We start from the raw sequence: 18,030 nt of genomic DNA, 5'->3' as shown, positions 1-18,030 counted from the left end.
TAAGGGATGGAAACCCCAGGGTAAGGACGGTCCCACTTCTATGGATCATTGTACCGTATATCAGTGCCTGCCTGACTCCACCTACCAACCCACAGCTCCATGAATCAGCCCCTTCATCGGAATTGTGATTTGTGATGTCATCTTTGTGTCAGCATGGTAGAGACAGAGCCACTGCATTCTTACAGCAGCATCCTCAACTCCTACTACCCCTACTCAGTCACTCTCAAATAGTCCACATCAACATCCTCAACTCCTACTACCCCTACTCTCAGTCACTCTCAAATAGTCCACATCAACGTCCTCAACTCCTACTACCCCTACTCACAGTCACTCTCAAATAGTCCACATCAACGTCCTCAACTCCTACTACCCCTACTCACAGTCACTCTCAAATAGTCCACATCAACGTCCTCAACTCCTACTACCCCTACTCAGTCACTCTCAAATAGTCCACATCAACGTCCTCAACTCCTACTACCCCTACTCACAGTCACTCTCAAATAGTCCACATCAACGTCCTCAACTCCTACTACCCCTACTCACAGTCACTCTCAAATAGTCCACATCAACATCCTCAACTCCTGCTGCCCCTACTCACAGTCACTCTCAAATAGTCCACATCAACGTCCTCAACTCCTGCTGCCCCTACTCACAGTCACTCTCAAATAGTCCACATCAACGTCCTCAACTCCTACTGCCCCTACTCACAGTCACTCTCAAATAGTCCACATCAACGTCCTCAACTCCTACTACCCCTACTCACAGTCACTCTCAAATAGTCCACATCAACGTCCTCAACTCCTACTACCCCTACTCTCAGCCACTCTCAAATAGTCCACATCAACGTCCTCAACTCCTACTGCCCCTACTCACAGTCACTCTCAAATAGTCCACATCAACGTCCTCAACTCCTGCTGCCCCTACTCTCAGCCACTCTCAAATAGTCCACATGATACAGACATAAACATACTAGACAAACCACTGATAAGCAGAGTCACTTAATCAAAATTGTGTAATTTTAGTTAAAAGAAATTTACAATGTTTATTCTAAACAAGATTGAAAATACTCTAATATATTTTTGTCTTACTTCATAAGATATGACAAACTTGCAGAAATTCAGAGCTTGGCCTACTTTTACCTCTACCGCTGAAGGCCATGGACATCCCCTCCTCTATGATGTCTCCCTCACTCCGACTCTCCACAGCCCAGTCACAGGGTTATGTGTCACCTCTAAATCACCATGGACACTCTGACACATTTTGACTAAGGTCTTAAAGACATGTTTTCTGGAAGCACAAACACAACAGAACAGCTATTTGTGTTTGACATGTAGGTTACAGCCTGAGAAGTACTGTACTGAAGCTGCTTCTGCTGTTAAAGATGAGTGCTCATCAGCTTAGCTTGAACACCGCATATACCTGACAATAGTAATCCCAATGGATGGCACAGTGTCAAGTGTCAAATCAAATAAACAACACAACAAAAGGCATGAGGGGGAAAAAAATGAGTATTAATATGCTTTGTAGTTTTCCTCAGAGATTTGACATCTAGGAGCAGAAGCATGGGACTTCGATGGTCTCCCTCTCTCCCAGAGAATGGGTTTTAGAGGCCCTGTTTAACATTGGCTCCTCTTGTACAGCCTAATCACTGGGCATTTCCTTGCCAGATGTCAACACAGTGAAAACAGTTAGGAACGTCTGGCACTGGAGGAACTGTTGTGGTGTCTGTCCCTCTCAGCATTCTAAATTGGCTTTCTCTCAAAGATGTGGCTCTGTGCTCTAATGTCTCCTAATATTTCTTGTGTGAACCTGAAACTTCCTTATATCTCTGTTGTGAAGTGTATGTCTATGTTCTTCTGCTTAGTGTTACTACATGGCATTGCCTCTTAAGTTGTACCCCTCCTTCCTCCTCAGGATCTGTACTACAAGTCATATGACTGTGTGTGTGTGATGTTCGCCTCGGTACCGGACTTCAAAGAGTTCTACACGGAGTGTGACATCAACAAGGAAGGTCTGGAGTGTCTGAGGCTCCTCAACGAGATCATAGCAGATTTTGATGAGGTCAGAGAACCGCTGGCAGCCATCAATTAACTCAAATTACACGTGTCCCTGTAATATAAATAAGTACACAGTTAACCCTGGCTCACACATCCACTTGTTTACCCACACACAGCTGCTGTCCAAGCCCAAGTTCAGTGGAGTTGAGAAGATCAAGACCATCGGAAGCACTTATATGGCGGCCGCAGGGCTGAGTGGCACCCCAGGACAGGAGAATAACCAGGTAGCTACTAACTATTTGACCCAGGTCACATGGAAGGGGTTACACAGCATGCAACTGTGCATACCTTTGATTTTCTATAGTACAGAACTTTACCATCAAACTTGGTTAACAACGCAGTATAGATAAAGTTGTGTATGTCAGTAGTAGTGTCCTGTGTGTGGAATTTATGATGAACTGTGTTTCAGGATCGAGATAGGCAGCAGGCACAGATAGGGAACATGGTAGAGTTTGCCATTGCCCTCATTGGCAAGCTGGACGGCATCAACAGACACTCCTTCAACAGTTTTAGGCTGCGTGTGGGTGAGTAAAGCTTGGGCACTGGCCTGGGCATATATGAACTATATTCATTAACTAGTACCATATACATTAACTTCCCATAACGTCTGCAATGTGTCTGGTTCTATCCATCTTTATTAGGGTTTCATTGGTTGTTATTCTAGTGCTAAGAGTTTTTCCTGAACACCTGCACCTAACCTGGTCAGTGAGCTCTAGTTATAGAACAAAACACTCCTGGCCCTGTGATACTCTGTCTATCTAACCACGTAGGAGGACATTCTTTCCAACTGTCCACAATAGCTAACATTGGCTTTCCATAATACCGCTGGTCTCCCTGTGTACTGTTGTGACATAGTTCTCAGACAGCTTATTCTGAGCAGATCCCCCAGGCTTTAGGAAAACATTTATAATACTCGAGAGATAAAAGCACACAATAGGGTTTTAATACATAAACACAAAAAGCTGGCATGAAATACAATTTAAAAAAATCAAAGGACTGGTGCGTCAAAGGATTTTTTCACATCTGTGTCCCAAGAAAAATCGAAATAACAAATGATGCTCACATAATTCTCCCTGGAAGACCTTTTTTTATTAAAAGGCCGAGATTCCAACATGAACAAATGGTCTGGCTGAACAACTGGCAGCAGTGGCAGGTAGCATAGCGGCTAAGAGCGTTGGGCCAGAAACCAAAAGTTGGCTGGTTCGACTTCCCTAGCTGACTAAGGGAAACATCTGTCGATGTGCCGTTGAGGTACCCCAATTGCTCCTATAAGTCGCTCTGGATAAAAGCTTCTGCTAAATGACTAAAATGGAAATGTAAAATGGTTTTGACTCCCTGTAGTTGACTCAGCCACACAAGCTGATGGTACTTGTTAGACCCTGTTAGTGAATATATTTATATCCAATTATTTTCTGTGTCATCAGTTAGAGCGTTGGGCCAGTAACCGAAAGTTTGTTGGATCGAATCCCTGAGCTGACAAGGTAGAAATCTGCCCCTGAGCAAGGCAGTTAGCCCACTGTTCCCAAGACGTGGATGTCGATTAAGGCAGCCCCCCCGCACCTCTCTGATTGAGGGGTTGGGTTAAATGCAGAAGACCTATTTCAGTTGAAGGCATTCAGTTGTACAACTGACTAGGTATCCCCCTTTCCCTACAGTATTTGACTGGTTTATTCCCAGCAGGTATCTTGTTATGTGTCACTGTCTGCCTGCTTTTCACAGGCATTAACCATGGGCCTGTCATTGCTGGGGTGATTGGAGCCAGAAAACCTCAGTATGACATCTGGGGCAACACTGTCAACGTGGCCAGTAGGATGGAGAGCACTGGAGAGCTGGGCAAGATTCAGGTTCAGTACAACCTAGTCTTGTCAGTCATACAGTATTGTCATTGCTAGTCTGGCTGGAGAGATGAACTATAACCACACAAAAACCATGGCTGCATGCATTCAGCATAGTAATGTGTCTTGTTCCTTGCTTTGTGTCTGTTTCTGCTCCAGGTCACAGAGGAGACGTCGGACGTGCTCCAGAAGCTGGGCTACTCCTGCGAATGCCGAGGCCTCATCAATGTCAAGGGAAAAGGCGAGCTGACAACCTTCTTTGTGTGTACGGACATGAGCAAGCAGCAGGGAATGGGCCTGAGCTGAGCACACTACTGTGTGTGTGGACTCTGGGCCTGGTTGCTTATACGTGTGCTGGGTCGGTCGCAGGACAGTCTAGCATTCAGCACAGGCTAATTACACGAACGCACATAAGTTAACATTCTTAGAGTAAACCTACCGGAGCACACAAATATAATCCATCTCAGTGCTTCAGTCAGCGATGATCCTGACCAGAACAAGACTTGAAGACATTACCTTGTGGTCCTAGAGATTATATTTCGGATTGTTCATGTTTCCAGGAATCCCTTTTGGAGATTCTTTATTGGAAATAAATTCTTACTGCAGCTGACTTGTTTTGGAGATCCAGTTCCAACGTGTGCATTCAATTGACATGGAGGTTACGTCAAGCACTGGTCGTCGTCATACTGGATTCTATCACCTGATATTCCTGGAATCACGATGCACAAAAAAAGATATTCAGTCCGCTCTTAAAACTGACCTGTTTATCAAGCAAATGGTGACCAAAACAATGGAGTGAGTTCTGCTGCATGTGGAGTGACAGAAGTGTACTGTTCATACTCTGTCATGGTTTTCTAGACCTTAAAAAGGTAGACTAAGCAAAATTACATTGTAACGAGCTGCACCGCAGATATTGCGATGCAAGACTTTGCTCACGGGTTCCCTTCATGCTGTGACAGCAGAGAAGTTTAAACTTGCACTCCAACGCTCTGTGGAATGGACAGTTTATATGGTATGAAGTGTACTGTTTTCAAATAAGCTGATGAAGAATTAGTGCTATATGCACTACAATCAATTTGAGTAAAACAAAACATTCTGGTGACTGTATGAAAAGTTTAGTTTGACTGAAACAAAACTGAATTGTCTTGAGAGCCTAACTCAGTGCTGTGCAGTATACTTCAGCCATAGTTGTACATTTATAGATTGCATTGACTAGCCAACATTAACCTGCAGACAGGCAGCGTATGCTTTTTGGGAATCGTTGGTCAAACTAACATTGTATTTGGTGTTCTTTGTGTACCTAACTGTCTGTTAATGTTATAATACCGTGATAAGGCCATTTTGAAAAGACCACCTGAAATGTCAGCCTGTTTGGTGGGATAGAGTTTTGGCCAGGCAGTAAATTAGCTAAGACCAATAAGAAAGAGTTCCAAACCGCTAGGCCAATAACAGCTTGTTTTCAGCTCTCCCCAATCAGACCATGGACAGTCCTAGCAAAGAGCAAATTTAGCTTAGAAGCTGTTTGTTTTATGGGTAACAAGTATGTTACTGTTTTCAATGAATGATTTAAAATGTCTGCATTGGACCTTTAAGATACATTCTTCTCTGTGCCTCAAAACTGACTTGTCCTGTGGCCTTACTCGACATCTGACTGCCAAACGAATGTGTCCATGTTGCTTTCTGAGGAATAAATGTGAGTTTGCATTTTGTACAGTTGCGATAAATTGTTAGGCTGAATCCCAACTTGATATACAAAGACAAGGAATAACAGATTGGATAAGGTAGATGACAAATGGCTTAATATAAAAGGTTTATTAAAATAAATGTAAACAAATAACCTTTTTGTACACTACAACAGAGATTGGATGTTATCAGGAGGATGGTTGCTGTGAAATTCCGTTATACTGCGATGACTGGAATCTGCTGAACTTCAGGCACGGTATCCATCGGCTCAGCATCCACTGGAATCAAGATGAGACATAAGGGAATAGCTTTAACATTTCAATTCATATGTAGCCATAACATTTATTGTTTATACACACCAACACCATTCAATACAACTTTACCACCTCAGGGGCAATTAAAAAAAGTCAGTTTTGCACGTAGGCCTACTACTTCACTGAACACATTCCCAAAATCAACCAGTATATGGTTAGAATGTTTACTACCCCTGAACTAAATGATAACCAGGGAAACAGATGCCGGGTGGTTTAAGCCTACCTGTGGTGAGGTCTATGAGTGGTTCATCTGCCTCTAGGGGTATAGCGATGCCCATGGCCCTCCTGATCCCATACACACTGCTCACATCTCCTGGAGCCACCTGACTGGTCAGTTGGGCCAGGTTACCAGTCACCTTCTCAGCTACAGGGAGACAAATGGTGAAATTATTACAGTCCAACTTCAAGCCAAAGGTAGAGTCCAAATAAAGATCACTGGTAGTGGTGTAGCTGAGAAATGGATGGCCTAAATTTCTTCCACTGGAATTAAGATAGTCAAAAGGAAATAGCTTGACAGAAATCCATGTTTAGTCATAACTGTTTCTGGTTGCACTATTTTTACAGGGTTCAAACCAAAGACTTGTGGGGGAAAGGGGATATCTAGTCAGCTGCACAACAATGACTTCAACTGAGATGTCTTCTGCATTTAACCCAACCCATTTGCATTTAACCCAACCCCCCCCCCCCCCCCCCCCCCCAATAAAATAGACAGTGGAATTCCATTCTCCTTTAAATTAAGTGTTACCCAGCTGCAGCTCCTTGGTGGTTGGGGCTAGCAGGCAGATGTTAAGGGGCTGCTTGACACTCAAGCGTTCCCTCTGCGCTTCCTGCAGCTCACGGAGGAGCTTTGTAGTCTCATCCAACTTCTGCTGGAAATGTTGGGCCTCTGGTGCACAAAGACATACACACTCGTTACTTAAATATCATAAAGTAAGCTTGCATTGACCTGTGCAGGGTCATCTACAATGCGTTCTATTTCTTGAATCCTCCATCTTATCTTCATAGACCTCATTCAACTGGGACTGCACATGCCATACAACAGCCCAGGGAGGCTGCAGGAGTCAAACACCTCAATAATTACCTTGAGGAAGGGTTTAAGCCTAGGGGATTTAAAATGTAACTCTTTGGCTCTCAGTAGCTTTAGAGAATTAACTGGCATGCTGTTGGGGTTTGCCCCGCTGATCTTTACCCTCAGAGAGGAGGTCCGGTGGATTCAGGAAGTTCAAGCCGATCACAGAGGCTAGCCTGCTTACAGCCTGCTTGCTGGCTTCGGGTTCAACCACCTGAGGGAAAAACAGAAGGGTTAGGTTAGTAAAAGCATTTTTGTTTGGATTCCAAGTCACCCAGTGCTGCAGTCAGTGAATGTTTGAAATTGCATTGCTGAAAGGAAAGGCATCAGCCAGGCCAGCTCTTTTCTAGTAGCTCCGGTCAATACCTGTCAGTCCCTTTCCAATAAAAATCAAATGAAATAAAGAGCCACAGCAACATCCAAGCAGGGAATGAGGATAAACTAGACACTGGCCAAGCACAGCAAACAGCCAGGTATAGAGCTGCTGTGTGCTTAAGAGAGGCCTGATGCTTTTCTTTCCTCCAGCCTCTACACTGCTGTGACTGAGGAGCCATTCAGCCGCCCAACGAAGGGGGGCGCAGAAAGAAAACACAGACATTTCCACATCCCTGACAGAGAGTGTGTGAACAGACCTGGTCTCAGGGGCTGGTGGAGAGAGGCAGTGTTTTGAAGGGGAAATGTTCTTTCTGTGTGTTGGATCATAGCAGCTAGCTAACGAGCCTGCCATGTTGACACAGCTGGAACAACAGCTACGGCATGTGCAGAAGCTGTTAATATTATCCAACACTGTTGGTGGGGCAGGTTAGCTGGGGTTCACTTCAGCTGGGTGTAGTTGACCTAGGGTGTGGTGTCTGCCCTTTATCTGCTGAGGTTGGCCACGTTTAGTGTATCTGAGACTTACCTCCATGTCCTTGTCTCCAGTCTCAGAGGTTTCTGTTGGCCCTTGCTCATCTGGACAGGTCTGGTGGGTAAGAACACATTAAGTTAGTATTGTCCAAAGAAATGTTAAAATAACTGTAGCCATATAATTCCCATGCTTAATGGTTCTACCTCTCTCAGGGTTTTGGAGTGCTCCCCGTTAGTCAACGCGTCCAGGAGGTTGTCTGCCAGTCTGTACATGTGCTCCTCCGATTTGGACAGGAACTCCGAGAGGCTGCAGACAAAGACAGACACATTACATCAGTGTGTGTGTGTGTGTATGTTAGTCACATTTGGTCTCCTCTCAGAAGCAGTAGGGTCTTATCAGGTTTACCATGTGGTTTTAGCCTCCACCACAGTGAATCTCATCCACACCAACAGAACCATAAAATGCCTACTCATATACAAACCCAATGAAATACAGGGGCATCTGGACTGTTATGAGCATGCTGGAATGCTCAAAGCTTTGTTTGGAATAATTTACTGTAAAGTAGGCCCTTGTAAATGTCAGATCTGGACCATAATATTACACCGTAATGTAGGGGGAGGATGAGGAGCAACATGCATACCTCTCAGATCCCTGGAGGCTGGCTTCCTCTCCATAGAAGGAGTAGATCAGGTCAGTGTCCTCTTTCCCGATGTTGGCGAAGCTCGAGTCGTAGGCGGGTGCGTAGGAGGTGTACGGACCATAGTTCATGTACGATACTGCGAGAGCGGAGGTTGGGTTACATTACAGCTCGTAAACACTGATGGAGATACAGGACCACAGGCTGAGAGCTCAGCCTCTCAGAGATACATTTATTGGACTATGAAAAACAGATTTTTATAGAATCACAATCTGACATGGCTACATGACCTTATGGAAAAATAATTGTTGGCCATGAATGGATTTATAAATGGATACATTGAGACTGGTAGTTATGTTGGTTGAACATTGGATTTATACATGTGCTTCTATACAAGCTCTGGGTTCAGTCACTCAGATGAGAAGAGGTTATTCAGCCACTCTTGGGAGATGATGGAAGTCGATAAAATAAATGCTTTTTTATTATTAAACCTTGTCACTAAGGCCCCTTCAGCTAACCTGGTGTGACCATGTTCCTCTTGTCCTCCTTGAAGCCCTGCAGGGTGTTGAGGCCACTCTGCAGCCGGTTGGACATCATGCCCAGCTTCACAGGGCAGTAGCCCACATCTGTAGAGATAAGAGTTAATTGAGAAAGAGGCTCATTTACAATTAAAAGCTGATGATTTTATTACACTTGTTAGGTTCATCAGAAAGATAGAGTTGATGACAGTTGGAATCAATCATGGATTCCAGTTTTCCCCATGTTGCACAAATAGAAATGGATATAGCGCAACTAGCTAATTGCGGCCGTGACTGACTGGACCCACCTCCAGCAACAAGATCAACTGGGTTCAGGATTGCCAGTGTGGTGGAACCATCAGACTTTCTCCTCTCAAAGTCCAGCTACATAACCAAATAAAACAATAGTTATATTATTACATTAGGGAACATAAATATGTTCACTAAATTAGACCATACATTTCCTTTATTGTAGATGGGGTAAGAGAGCTTGGTTGGCCTAAACAGTTTAAGCCAATTCCACAGCCTGTAGCTCTCACCTCACTCTCCAGCCCTCTGTTGGACAGTTTGCCTCCTGAATCGTCAATGAGCTTGCGGATCTCCTCAAGCTCCTTCTCTGCCTGACTGACGACCTTGGACACTTTGTCTTTGGAGTCGTTGTCTTTCCTGGAAGTATTGGAGAACACAGAGTATAGAGGAGTAGGAGACTGAACTTAACTGATTCCTAGTGTTTCATTGTTCAATACCAAAAAAGGATCAGCAGAAAATAGGAATTTATTTTGCTGGCAGCCATTAGTGATTACAATACATTTTGAAACAGTCATAACATCTAAATCCAATAGAGAATACATTTCATGCTATAGCTACAGTACATGTTCCCAATGAATATGCTGCCAGTATACTTTCAATCAAATCTTAAGTCCTCATGCAAAAGCATTTCAAATAAAAATGTATTTGTCACACGCTCCAAATACAACAGGTGTAGACCTTAGTGAATTTTTTTATTTTATTTTTATTTATTTTTATTTTACCGTTATTTTACCAGGTAAGTTGACTGAGAACACGTTCTCATTTGCAGCAACGACCTGGGGAATAGTTACAGGGGAGAGGAGGGGGATGAATGAGCCAATAGTAAACTGCTTACTTACAAGCCCTTAACCAACAATGCATTTAAGAAAATACCTTAAAGAACAGAATTTTCTACCCATTACACCTCAGTGGGGTTTACAAGGACAACAACTCCTAGGTTTCAGAGAGTGATTGGTGTGAAAAGTGCTGCATAGTGCTGACTGAACACAAGACCTGACACGCTCAAAGGCATTCCTTTCATTATCTCTCATCCTCCAGCCAGTCTGTGGAAAAAACTGATCCACCAAACACTTGGGAGAACAAGCCCACAGCACTTGGACACTATCCATGACTTAACATTAGTGTGTAATACTGCTTGCTTGCTTCCTGGTTGGAATCTGTTTGGTAAATAGCCGAGAACAGCTTCTCACAGTCTAAGCTATGAACAAGCACCGTAACCCCTATCTGAAGTCTATATATTAGTTTATGTAAATTGTGTCCGAGACCAATATCCATATATGATGACTCTCCAAGCAATTAATAACTAAAAGCATATTGTCAGTGTTCATGTGCAGGGTAATCTCGATACCTGGGAGTGTTTGGTGCAGACTGGGCAGTCTCGCTAGGATCTGTGGGGCTGGGGCCATCTTTACACTGGTCCATGCTTGAGTTTCCCACCTCTCCAGTCTTACTTAACTCGTTGGCTGGGTTCTCTAGGTCAGCCATGAACTCAATACTCTGCCTCAGGCTCTCAAGCCTCTCCTGTGGGACAGCGGGAGAGACAAGAGTTGACTCAGTGTTTCACAGCAATTTACGCCACAATCTGTCGTGTTCCAATCTCAGGGTCTTGTGATTAGTGTTCTGGGGCCCCAATTATCAACAACAAAAAAACATTGTGGTGAAAATTCATATCTAAACATTCAGGGGTATGAATATGGTGCCCTCTGCTGTTCGTATGTGGCAACTAGTGATTATGTCACCCAGGCACACATATGGCCAGTTTCCTATACACAGATTAAGCCTAACCCAGGACCAAAACCCATTCTCAAGGGAAGATCCCATGTGTATGTGTCAAATTTACTTCTGTAGAGGCACTCCCCTTACCGGGCGGAGGATCTTCATGCCAGAGTGGAGCAGCTTCCTGGCAGCTTTGTGGTAAATGGTCTCTGGCTTGTTGTAGATCATGGCATTCTCACACATGATCCTGAAGTCCTCCTGTATCAATGGAGACACACTGCAGTCAGTCACTGGACTCTGCATATGTTTAACATTGGTTTTCTATTTAATCAACACTTCAGGCTTGATTGTCAATCAATCCACTGCTTTAGAATGACAGATGACTAAATAAAGCTATTCTGAAAGTTATTTGTCAAGGAGGTAGTGCAGCTGACAGGTGTACCTTGAGCTCCTCTAGTGACTGGTAAAACTCATTCTTGACTTTCTCCTTCATTGCGCTGAAGTCCATGGGCCGCTTGATGATCGTGGAGTAGCCAGGAGCGATAAGGTCAGTCACAGGGAACGAGAAAAACGCACTTGGGTCTTTCCTACAAGAGAAAGTCCGTTGTTGCTTTGTTAGGGCTCAATGCAACAACTATTTTACCAGGTAAGTTGACTGAGAACACATTCTCATTTACAGCAACGACCTAGGGAATAGTTACAGGGGAGAGGAGGGGGGGGATGAATGATCCAATTGGAAGCTAGGGATGATTAGGTGGCCAGATTGAGAATTTAGCTAGGACACCAGGTTTTTATTTTACTAGGCAAGTCATAAAGAACAAATTCTTATTTACAATGACGGTCAAACCCTAACGACGCTGGGCCAAATGTGAGCCGCCCAACGGGACTCCCAATCACGGCTGGTTGTGATACAGCCTGGAATCGAACCAGGGCCTGTAGTGACGCCTCTAGTACGGAGATGCAGTGCCTTAGAACGCTGCGCCCCTACTCTTACGATAATTGCCATGGGATCTTTAGTGACCACAGAGAGTCATCGGGTTATGTTTAGACCAGAGGAAACAGACCGCTAATCAATTCAACGACAATTTCTTAGTAACAAGCTTCACCTTTGGAGCTGTCTGATGAGTTGACTCAAGGCTTCCTGCAGTGGGGCCAGTTCTTTCTCTGAGAATGAGAAAAAAAGCACACAAGAGAGTGAGGTGGGTAAAGAAAAAGAGATTAAGAAAGATAAATAATGGTTAAAATGACTTCATATATCAATAGAAATTAATGGCCAAGAAAGGATTATGGAAAAGTGGCAGCAATTGTAGAAACTGGCAAGTAAGTTACCTTCCACTTTATTCAAGGAGGATGCCAGATCTGAATGGATAGGGGTCCTGCTCGCCTCCCTATCATCCCAGTCTGTATCAGCGTCCTGTCCCTTCTTCTTCTTTGTCATCTAAATGCACCATATAAACATGTTTGTTGACACATAATTATCATTTTTGATAGATCACCTAAGAGTCGATTGGCCAAGTAAACCCCTTTTTGAATTCCGAAAATCAAAAGCCACTTCAACGTTTAAGTATTGGGCAAATCCATGTGGTCAGAGCTGAATTCCCCAACAGGATGGTCTCTGCTCCACTCAGTTGGTGGAGTTCATCAGACACTTAAACATAGGTTGAGTTTAGTCAGCTAGCACCACCCATGGCATGCCATGGAATGAAATGGCAGCTAGTCTCCCCTAGACATTCCCCTCAAAAACAGTACACAAAAGGTAAACATGGGCTGTAATGAAAATATGGATTCCCAAACTCGATCCTTTCCTTATCCCCTTTCTTCTTCTTCTTTTTCTTGTCCTTGTGTTCCTCTAAATCTGGATGTTCATCAAATGTGTTTTCAAAGCTCGAGCTTCCAGTCGTCACCTCATTTCCAGCAACCTTGAGAACCAATTTAAGTGGTCTCTCCCCGTACTCTGTAGATGGGACACATTGGGTTAGCTTTAAGTATATTCCCAAATATTTGATCGTAACCAACTCAAGTTGCTGCTGACAGTTCGCTAGCCAGCTCGCTCAACTGTGAGGTATCCAACTAGTTAGCTAACTTAACTTGCTATGTTGCAAACAACAACGTTAGCTAACGTTACCTCCCTACCTGGCTAAAATATGTAAATTAGTATAACTTAGCAGCTAGCTAGCCATTTGAAAGTTTAATCTTTGGTTCAATGCATTTGGATAAATGATAAGGCGGACAGCAATAATCGAATTAGATAGCTATATTTTAACATCTGTCAATTAACTAACATTAATGAGCTCGGTACATATCATATGACTAAGCTAGCTGGATAAGTTAGCTAGCTAACTTGCAGTGAATTCAAATGGGTGATTATGCGTTAGCTAAACGAAGCGCAAGCCTTTTAATTGTCCAATCAATTCAACCAATAACAGCGCATTGGCGACCTAAATGTGTCTTACCTTCATATTTTTCAGACTTGTGCTTTTTATGCTTCTTGCCCATTATTTATATGGTTAGAATCTTTACGCCAGCTAACAACAATGTTATTCTTTGTTTTCTCTCCTGGAAGGGATAGCAATCGATTGCAGAGTGCTTGTTTAGTGCAGCGCCGCATGTCGGCTGGAGGTAAAATCACATTATTTTATAACCATGTGCAATGTTTATTTGTAGATAAGCCAAACAAAGTGTCCGTGTTGTATGTTTTTACTGTATTTTTTATTTTATTTATTTTATTGTGTCAGAAGTAGTCCCAGGCTGTATCACATCCTGTCGTGATTGGGTGTTCCAAAGGGCAGCGCATAATTGGCCTAGCGTCATCTGGGTTTGGCCGGGTAGGTCGTCATTGTAAATAAGAATTTGTTGTGAACTTACTTGCCAAGTTAAATAAAGGTTATATATATTTATATTTTAAATGACATAAGAATGTATCAACTTTAGTCACCTGTAGGGGGTGTGATTAACACAGTATTGGTCTCAAGGTTTTCCTAAGACTTCTAAACTGGACAGCGGAATCAGAAGCAATGTAGGCCTATAGTACATTTGTTCATTTTTTCCTCTATTTTTTTTATTTCACCTTTATTTAACCAGGTAGGCCAGTTGAGAACAAGTTCTCATTTACAACTGCGACCTGGCCAAGATAAAGCAAAGCAGTGCGACAAAAACACAGAGTTACACATAAACAACTGTTCAGTCAATAACACAATATAAAAATATATGTACAGTGTGTGCAAATGTAGAAGAGTAGGGAGGTAAGGCAATAAATAGGCCATAGAGGCGAAATAATTACAATTTAGCATTAACACTGGAGTGATAGATGTGCAGATGATGATGTGCAAGTACAGATACTGGGGTGCAAAAGAGCAAGAGGATAAATAACAATATGCGGATGAGGTAGTTGGTTGTGCTATTTACAGATTGGCTGTGTACAGGTACAGTGATCGGTAATCTGGTCGAACAGCTGATGCTTAAAGTTAGATAGGGAGATATAAGACTCCAGCTTCAGTGATTTTTGCAATTCGTTCCAGTCATTGGCAGCAGAGAACTGGAAGGAAAGGCGGCCAAAGGAAGTGTTTGCGTTGGGGATGACCAGTGAAATATACCTGCTGGAGCGCGTGCTACGGGTGGGTGTTGCTATGGAGAATTCCACACCACCCATGGAGTTAGCAGGAGCAGGTACCCCGGTCCGAGGGGTCGAGGACCGTGTCCGAGAACACTCGGCGATGCTGCAACATCTCGGTGCCACGATGGATTGCGTTGTCCAGACCATGGACCACGACCAGCACAACCGGGGTTACCACTACCCGTCCCTCCTATATCCGGTCCTAGTGGGATGCGTCTCGCCCTTCCCAGGGAGTATGATGGGACGGCAGCACGGTGCCAGGGGCTCCTATTATAGCTGGACCTATACCTGGCTACCGTTCACCCGGCTCCCTCGGGAAGGGAGCGGGTGTCCGCCCTCGTCTCGTGCCTCTCGGGGAGAGCTCTGGAGTGGGAAAACGCTGTGTGGGGAAAAGGAGATGCGGCGTTGGACCACTTCGAGGAGTTCACCCGAAGGCAGGGAATGTCTCTTCCACCTGAGGCAGGGGACGAGGAGCGCCCAGGAGTTCGCCCTGGAATTTTGGACCTTGGCCACCAGAGCAGGTTGGAACGACAGGGCCCTCATCGACCACTGCCGATGCAGCCTGCGCGAGGATGTCCGTCGGGAATTGGCCTGCAGGGATGCCTCCATCACCTTTGACCAGCTGGTGGATCTGTCCATTCGGTTGAATAACCTGCTGGTCACCCGCGGACATCCAGAGAGGGCTCTGTCGGTTCTAGCTTCCAGCACCCCCGCTCCGGTGCCTATGGAGCTGGGAGGGGCTGCGCTCAGGGAGGCCGGAGGAGGGGCCTTCACGTGCACCATCTGTGGCCGCAGAGGGCACACTGATGGTCGGTGCCGGGTTGGTGCCTCTGGGAGTCGAGGCAGCAGGCAGGGCTCTCTGGCGTCACCCCAGGTGAGTTTGCACCACTCTCATCCAGAGCCCTCTGTTGTCCACCTGTTTGTGCATGTTTTTTTCCCCGAGTTTTCCCCGCATTCCCAGAATAAGGAGCTCATCGATTCAGGCGCGGTTGGGAATTTTATCGACAGAGCATTCGCCCTTAGTTTAGGGATCCCCATTGTTCCCGTGGTTAGACCCTTCCCGGTACACGCTCTGGATAGTCGACCATTAGGGTCCGGGTTTATTAGGGAAGCAACTATCTCCCTGGGCATGGTGACGCAGGGGGGTCACGAGGAGAGAATCAGTCTCTTCCTCATTGACTCTCCTGCGTTTCCCGTGGTACTAGGCCTTCCCTGCTTAGCTCGTCATGACCCCACTATTTCATGGCAACAGAGGGCTCTCACGGGGTGGTCGCGGGAGTGCTCGGGGAGGTGTGTAGGGGTTTCCATTGGTGCTACCACGGTGGAAAATCCAGACCAGGTCTCCACCGTGCGCATCCCCCCTGAATATTACCGCACTTCCCAGGAGTCACGTGTATCCCCTGTCGCAAGCGAAGACGGCTGCTATGGAGACATATGTCTCTGAATCCCTGCGTCAGGGGTACATTCGGTCCTTCACTTCACCCGCCTCCTCAAGTTTCTTTTTTGTGAAGAAGAAGGAGGGAGGTCTGCGCCCGTGTATTGACTATCGAGGTCTAAATCAAATCACGGTGAGGTACAGTTGCCCGCTACCTCTCCTCGCCACGGCGATTGAGTCAATGCAGGTGGTGCGCATCTTCACTAAACTGGATCTTAGGAGCGCTTACAACCTGGTGCGTATCCGGGAGGGAGACAAGTGGAAGACGGCGTTCAGTACCACCTCAGGGCATTATGAGTACCTCGTCATGCCGTACGGGTTGATGAATGCTCCATCAGTCTTCCAATCCTTTGTAGACAAGATTTTCAGGGACCTGCACGGGCAGGGTGTAGTGGTATATATCGATGACATTCTGATATACTCCGCTACACGCGCCGAGCTTGTGTCCCTGGTGCGCAGGGTGCTTGGACGACTGTTGGAGCATGACCTGTACGTCAAGGCTGAGAAATGACGGTTCTTTCAGCAGGCCGTCTCCTTCCTAGGGTATCGCATTTCCACCTCAGGGGTGGAGATGGAGAGTGACCGCATTTCAGCCGTGCATAATTGGCCGACCCCCACCACGGTAAAGGAGGTGCAGCGGTTTCAAAGGGTTTGCCAATTACTACCAGAGATTATTCCGTGGTTTTGGCCAGGTGGCGGCTCCCATTACCTCACTGCTGAAGGGGGGTCCTGTATGTTTGCAGTGGTCGGCTGATGCGGACAGGGATTTTGGGCACCTAAGGGCTCTGTTTACCTCAGCTCCCGTGCTGGCCCATCCGGATCCCTCTTTGGCGTTCATAGTGGAGGTGGACGCGTCCGAGGCTGGGATAGGATCCGTGCTCTCTCAGCGCTCGGACACGCAACCAAAGTTCCGCCCCCGTGCCTTCTTCTCGAAGAAGTTCAGCCCGGTGGAGCGGAACTATGATGTGGAGGACCGGGAGCTGTTGGCTGTGGTTAAGGCTTTGAAGGCTTGGAGACATTGGCTTGAGGGGGCTAAACACCCTTTTCTTATCTGGACTGACCACCGCAACCTGGAGTACATCCGGGCAGCGAGGAGACTAAATCCTCGTCAGGCAAGGTGGGCCATGTTTTTTACCCGTTTTGTGTTCACCCTGTCCTACAGACCAGGTTCCCAAAATGTGAAGGCAGACGCACTGTCCCGGCTGTATGACACAGAGGAGAGGCCCATGGATCAGACTCCCATACTCCAGGCCTCCTGCCTGGTGGCGCTGGTCATATGGGAGCTGGACGCGGACATTGAGCAGGCGTTACGTACAGAGCCCGCTCCCCTCCCGTCGGGCGTCTGTAGGTTCTGTCTACTGTCCGTGACCAGTTGATCTATTGGGCCCACACGTCACCGTCCTCTGGTCATCCGGGGATCGGTCGGGCGGTGCGCTGTCTGAGTGGGAAGTACTGGTGGCCTACCTTGGCAAAGGATGTGAGGGTTTATGTTTCCTCCTGCTCGGTGTTCGCCCAGTGTAAGGCTCCTAGACACCTGCCCAGAGGTAAGCTACATCCCTTACCCGTTCCACAACGGCCTTGGTCACACCTGTCGTGGATTTTCTGACCTATCTTCCTCTCTCACAGGGAAACACCACGTTCCTGGTCGTTGTGGATAATTTCTCTAAGTCCTGTCATCTCCTCCCTCTGCCCGGTCTCCCTACGGCCCTACAGACTGCGGAGGCCTTGTTTACACACGTCTTCCGGCACTACGGGGTGCCTGAGGATATAGTGTCTGATCGAGGTCCCCAGTTCACTTTGAGAGTTTGGAGGGCGTTCATGGAGGGTCTGGGGGTCTCGATCAGCCTTACCTCAGGTTTTCACCCCGAGAGTAATGGGCAGGTGGAGAGAGTGAACCAGGATGTGGGCAGGTTTCTGCGGTCTTATTGTGGTTTCTGCGGTCTTATAGTGGGCCGCTTCGTGCCCTGGGCAGAGATGGAGCAGAACTCGCTCCGCCA

General features: G+C 46.0%; 2 protein-coding genes across 7 annotated transcripts in view; one reads left to right on the top strand and one right to left on the bottom strand.

The window, feature by feature from the left end:
- LOC129834661 (adenylate cyclase type 2-like) overlaps positions 1 to 5,601 on the top strand; it is a 71,838-nt gene extending 66,237 nt beyond the window's left edge. For all 6 annotated transcript variants that reach the window (XM_055899855.1, XM_055899853.1, XM_055899858.1 and 3 more), the window contains 5 exons: positions 1,915 to 2,061; positions 2,174 to 2,281; positions 2,467 to 2,581; positions 3,777 to 3,901; positions 4,052 to 5,601. In XM_055899855.1, the coding sequence (XP_055755830.1) occupies positions 1,915 to 2,061; positions 2,174 to 2,281; positions 2,467 to 2,581; positions 3,777 to 3,901; positions 4,052 to 4,198 (642 nt within the window). In that variant the 3' untranslated portion in view covers positions 4,199 to 5,601. The remainder of the gene's footprint in view (positions 1 to 1,914; positions 2,062 to 2,173; positions 2,282 to 2,466; positions 2,582 to 3,776; positions 3,902 to 4,051) is intronic.
- An 84-nt stretch (positions 5,602 to 5,685) lies between these two features.
- LOC129834663 (bromodomain-containing protein 7-like) lies at positions 5,686 to 13,574 on the bottom strand. Its single transcript, XM_055899860.1, has 17 exons — positions 13,439 to 13,574; positions 12,793 to 12,939; positions 12,315 to 12,425; positions 12,092 to 12,149; positions 11,428 to 11,572; positions 11,133 to 11,243; positions 10,618 to 10,790; positions 9,500 to 9,626; positions 9,269 to 9,344; positions 8,961 to 9,068; positions 8,446 to 8,581; positions 8,009 to 8,111; positions 7,860 to 7,919; positions 7,079 to 7,172; positions 6,635 to 6,775; positions 6,113 to 6,253; positions 5,686 to 5,853 (listed from the first exon to the last, which is right to left on the bottom strand). The coding sequence occupies exons 1-17, from the start codon at positions 13,479 to 13,481 to the stop codon at positions 5,792 to 5,794; spliced, it is 1,836 nt and encodes a 611-aa protein (XP_055755835.1). The 5' UTR covers positions 13,482 to 13,574; the 3' UTR covers positions 5,686 to 5,791.
- Positions 13,575 to 18,030: the final 4,456 nt, after the last annotated feature.

This window comes from Salvelinus fontinalis, chromosome 35, assembly GCF_029448725.1.
Source record: "Salvelinus fontinalis isolate EN_2023a chromosome 35, ASM2944872v1, whole genome shotgun sequence".
NCBI lineage: Eukaryota > Metazoa > Chordata > Actinopteri > Salmoniformes > Salmonidae > Salvelinus > Salvelinus fontinalis.
The sequence above is the reverse complement of the archived record's forward strand: the minus strand, read 5'-3'. Positions and strand labels throughout refer to the sequence as shown.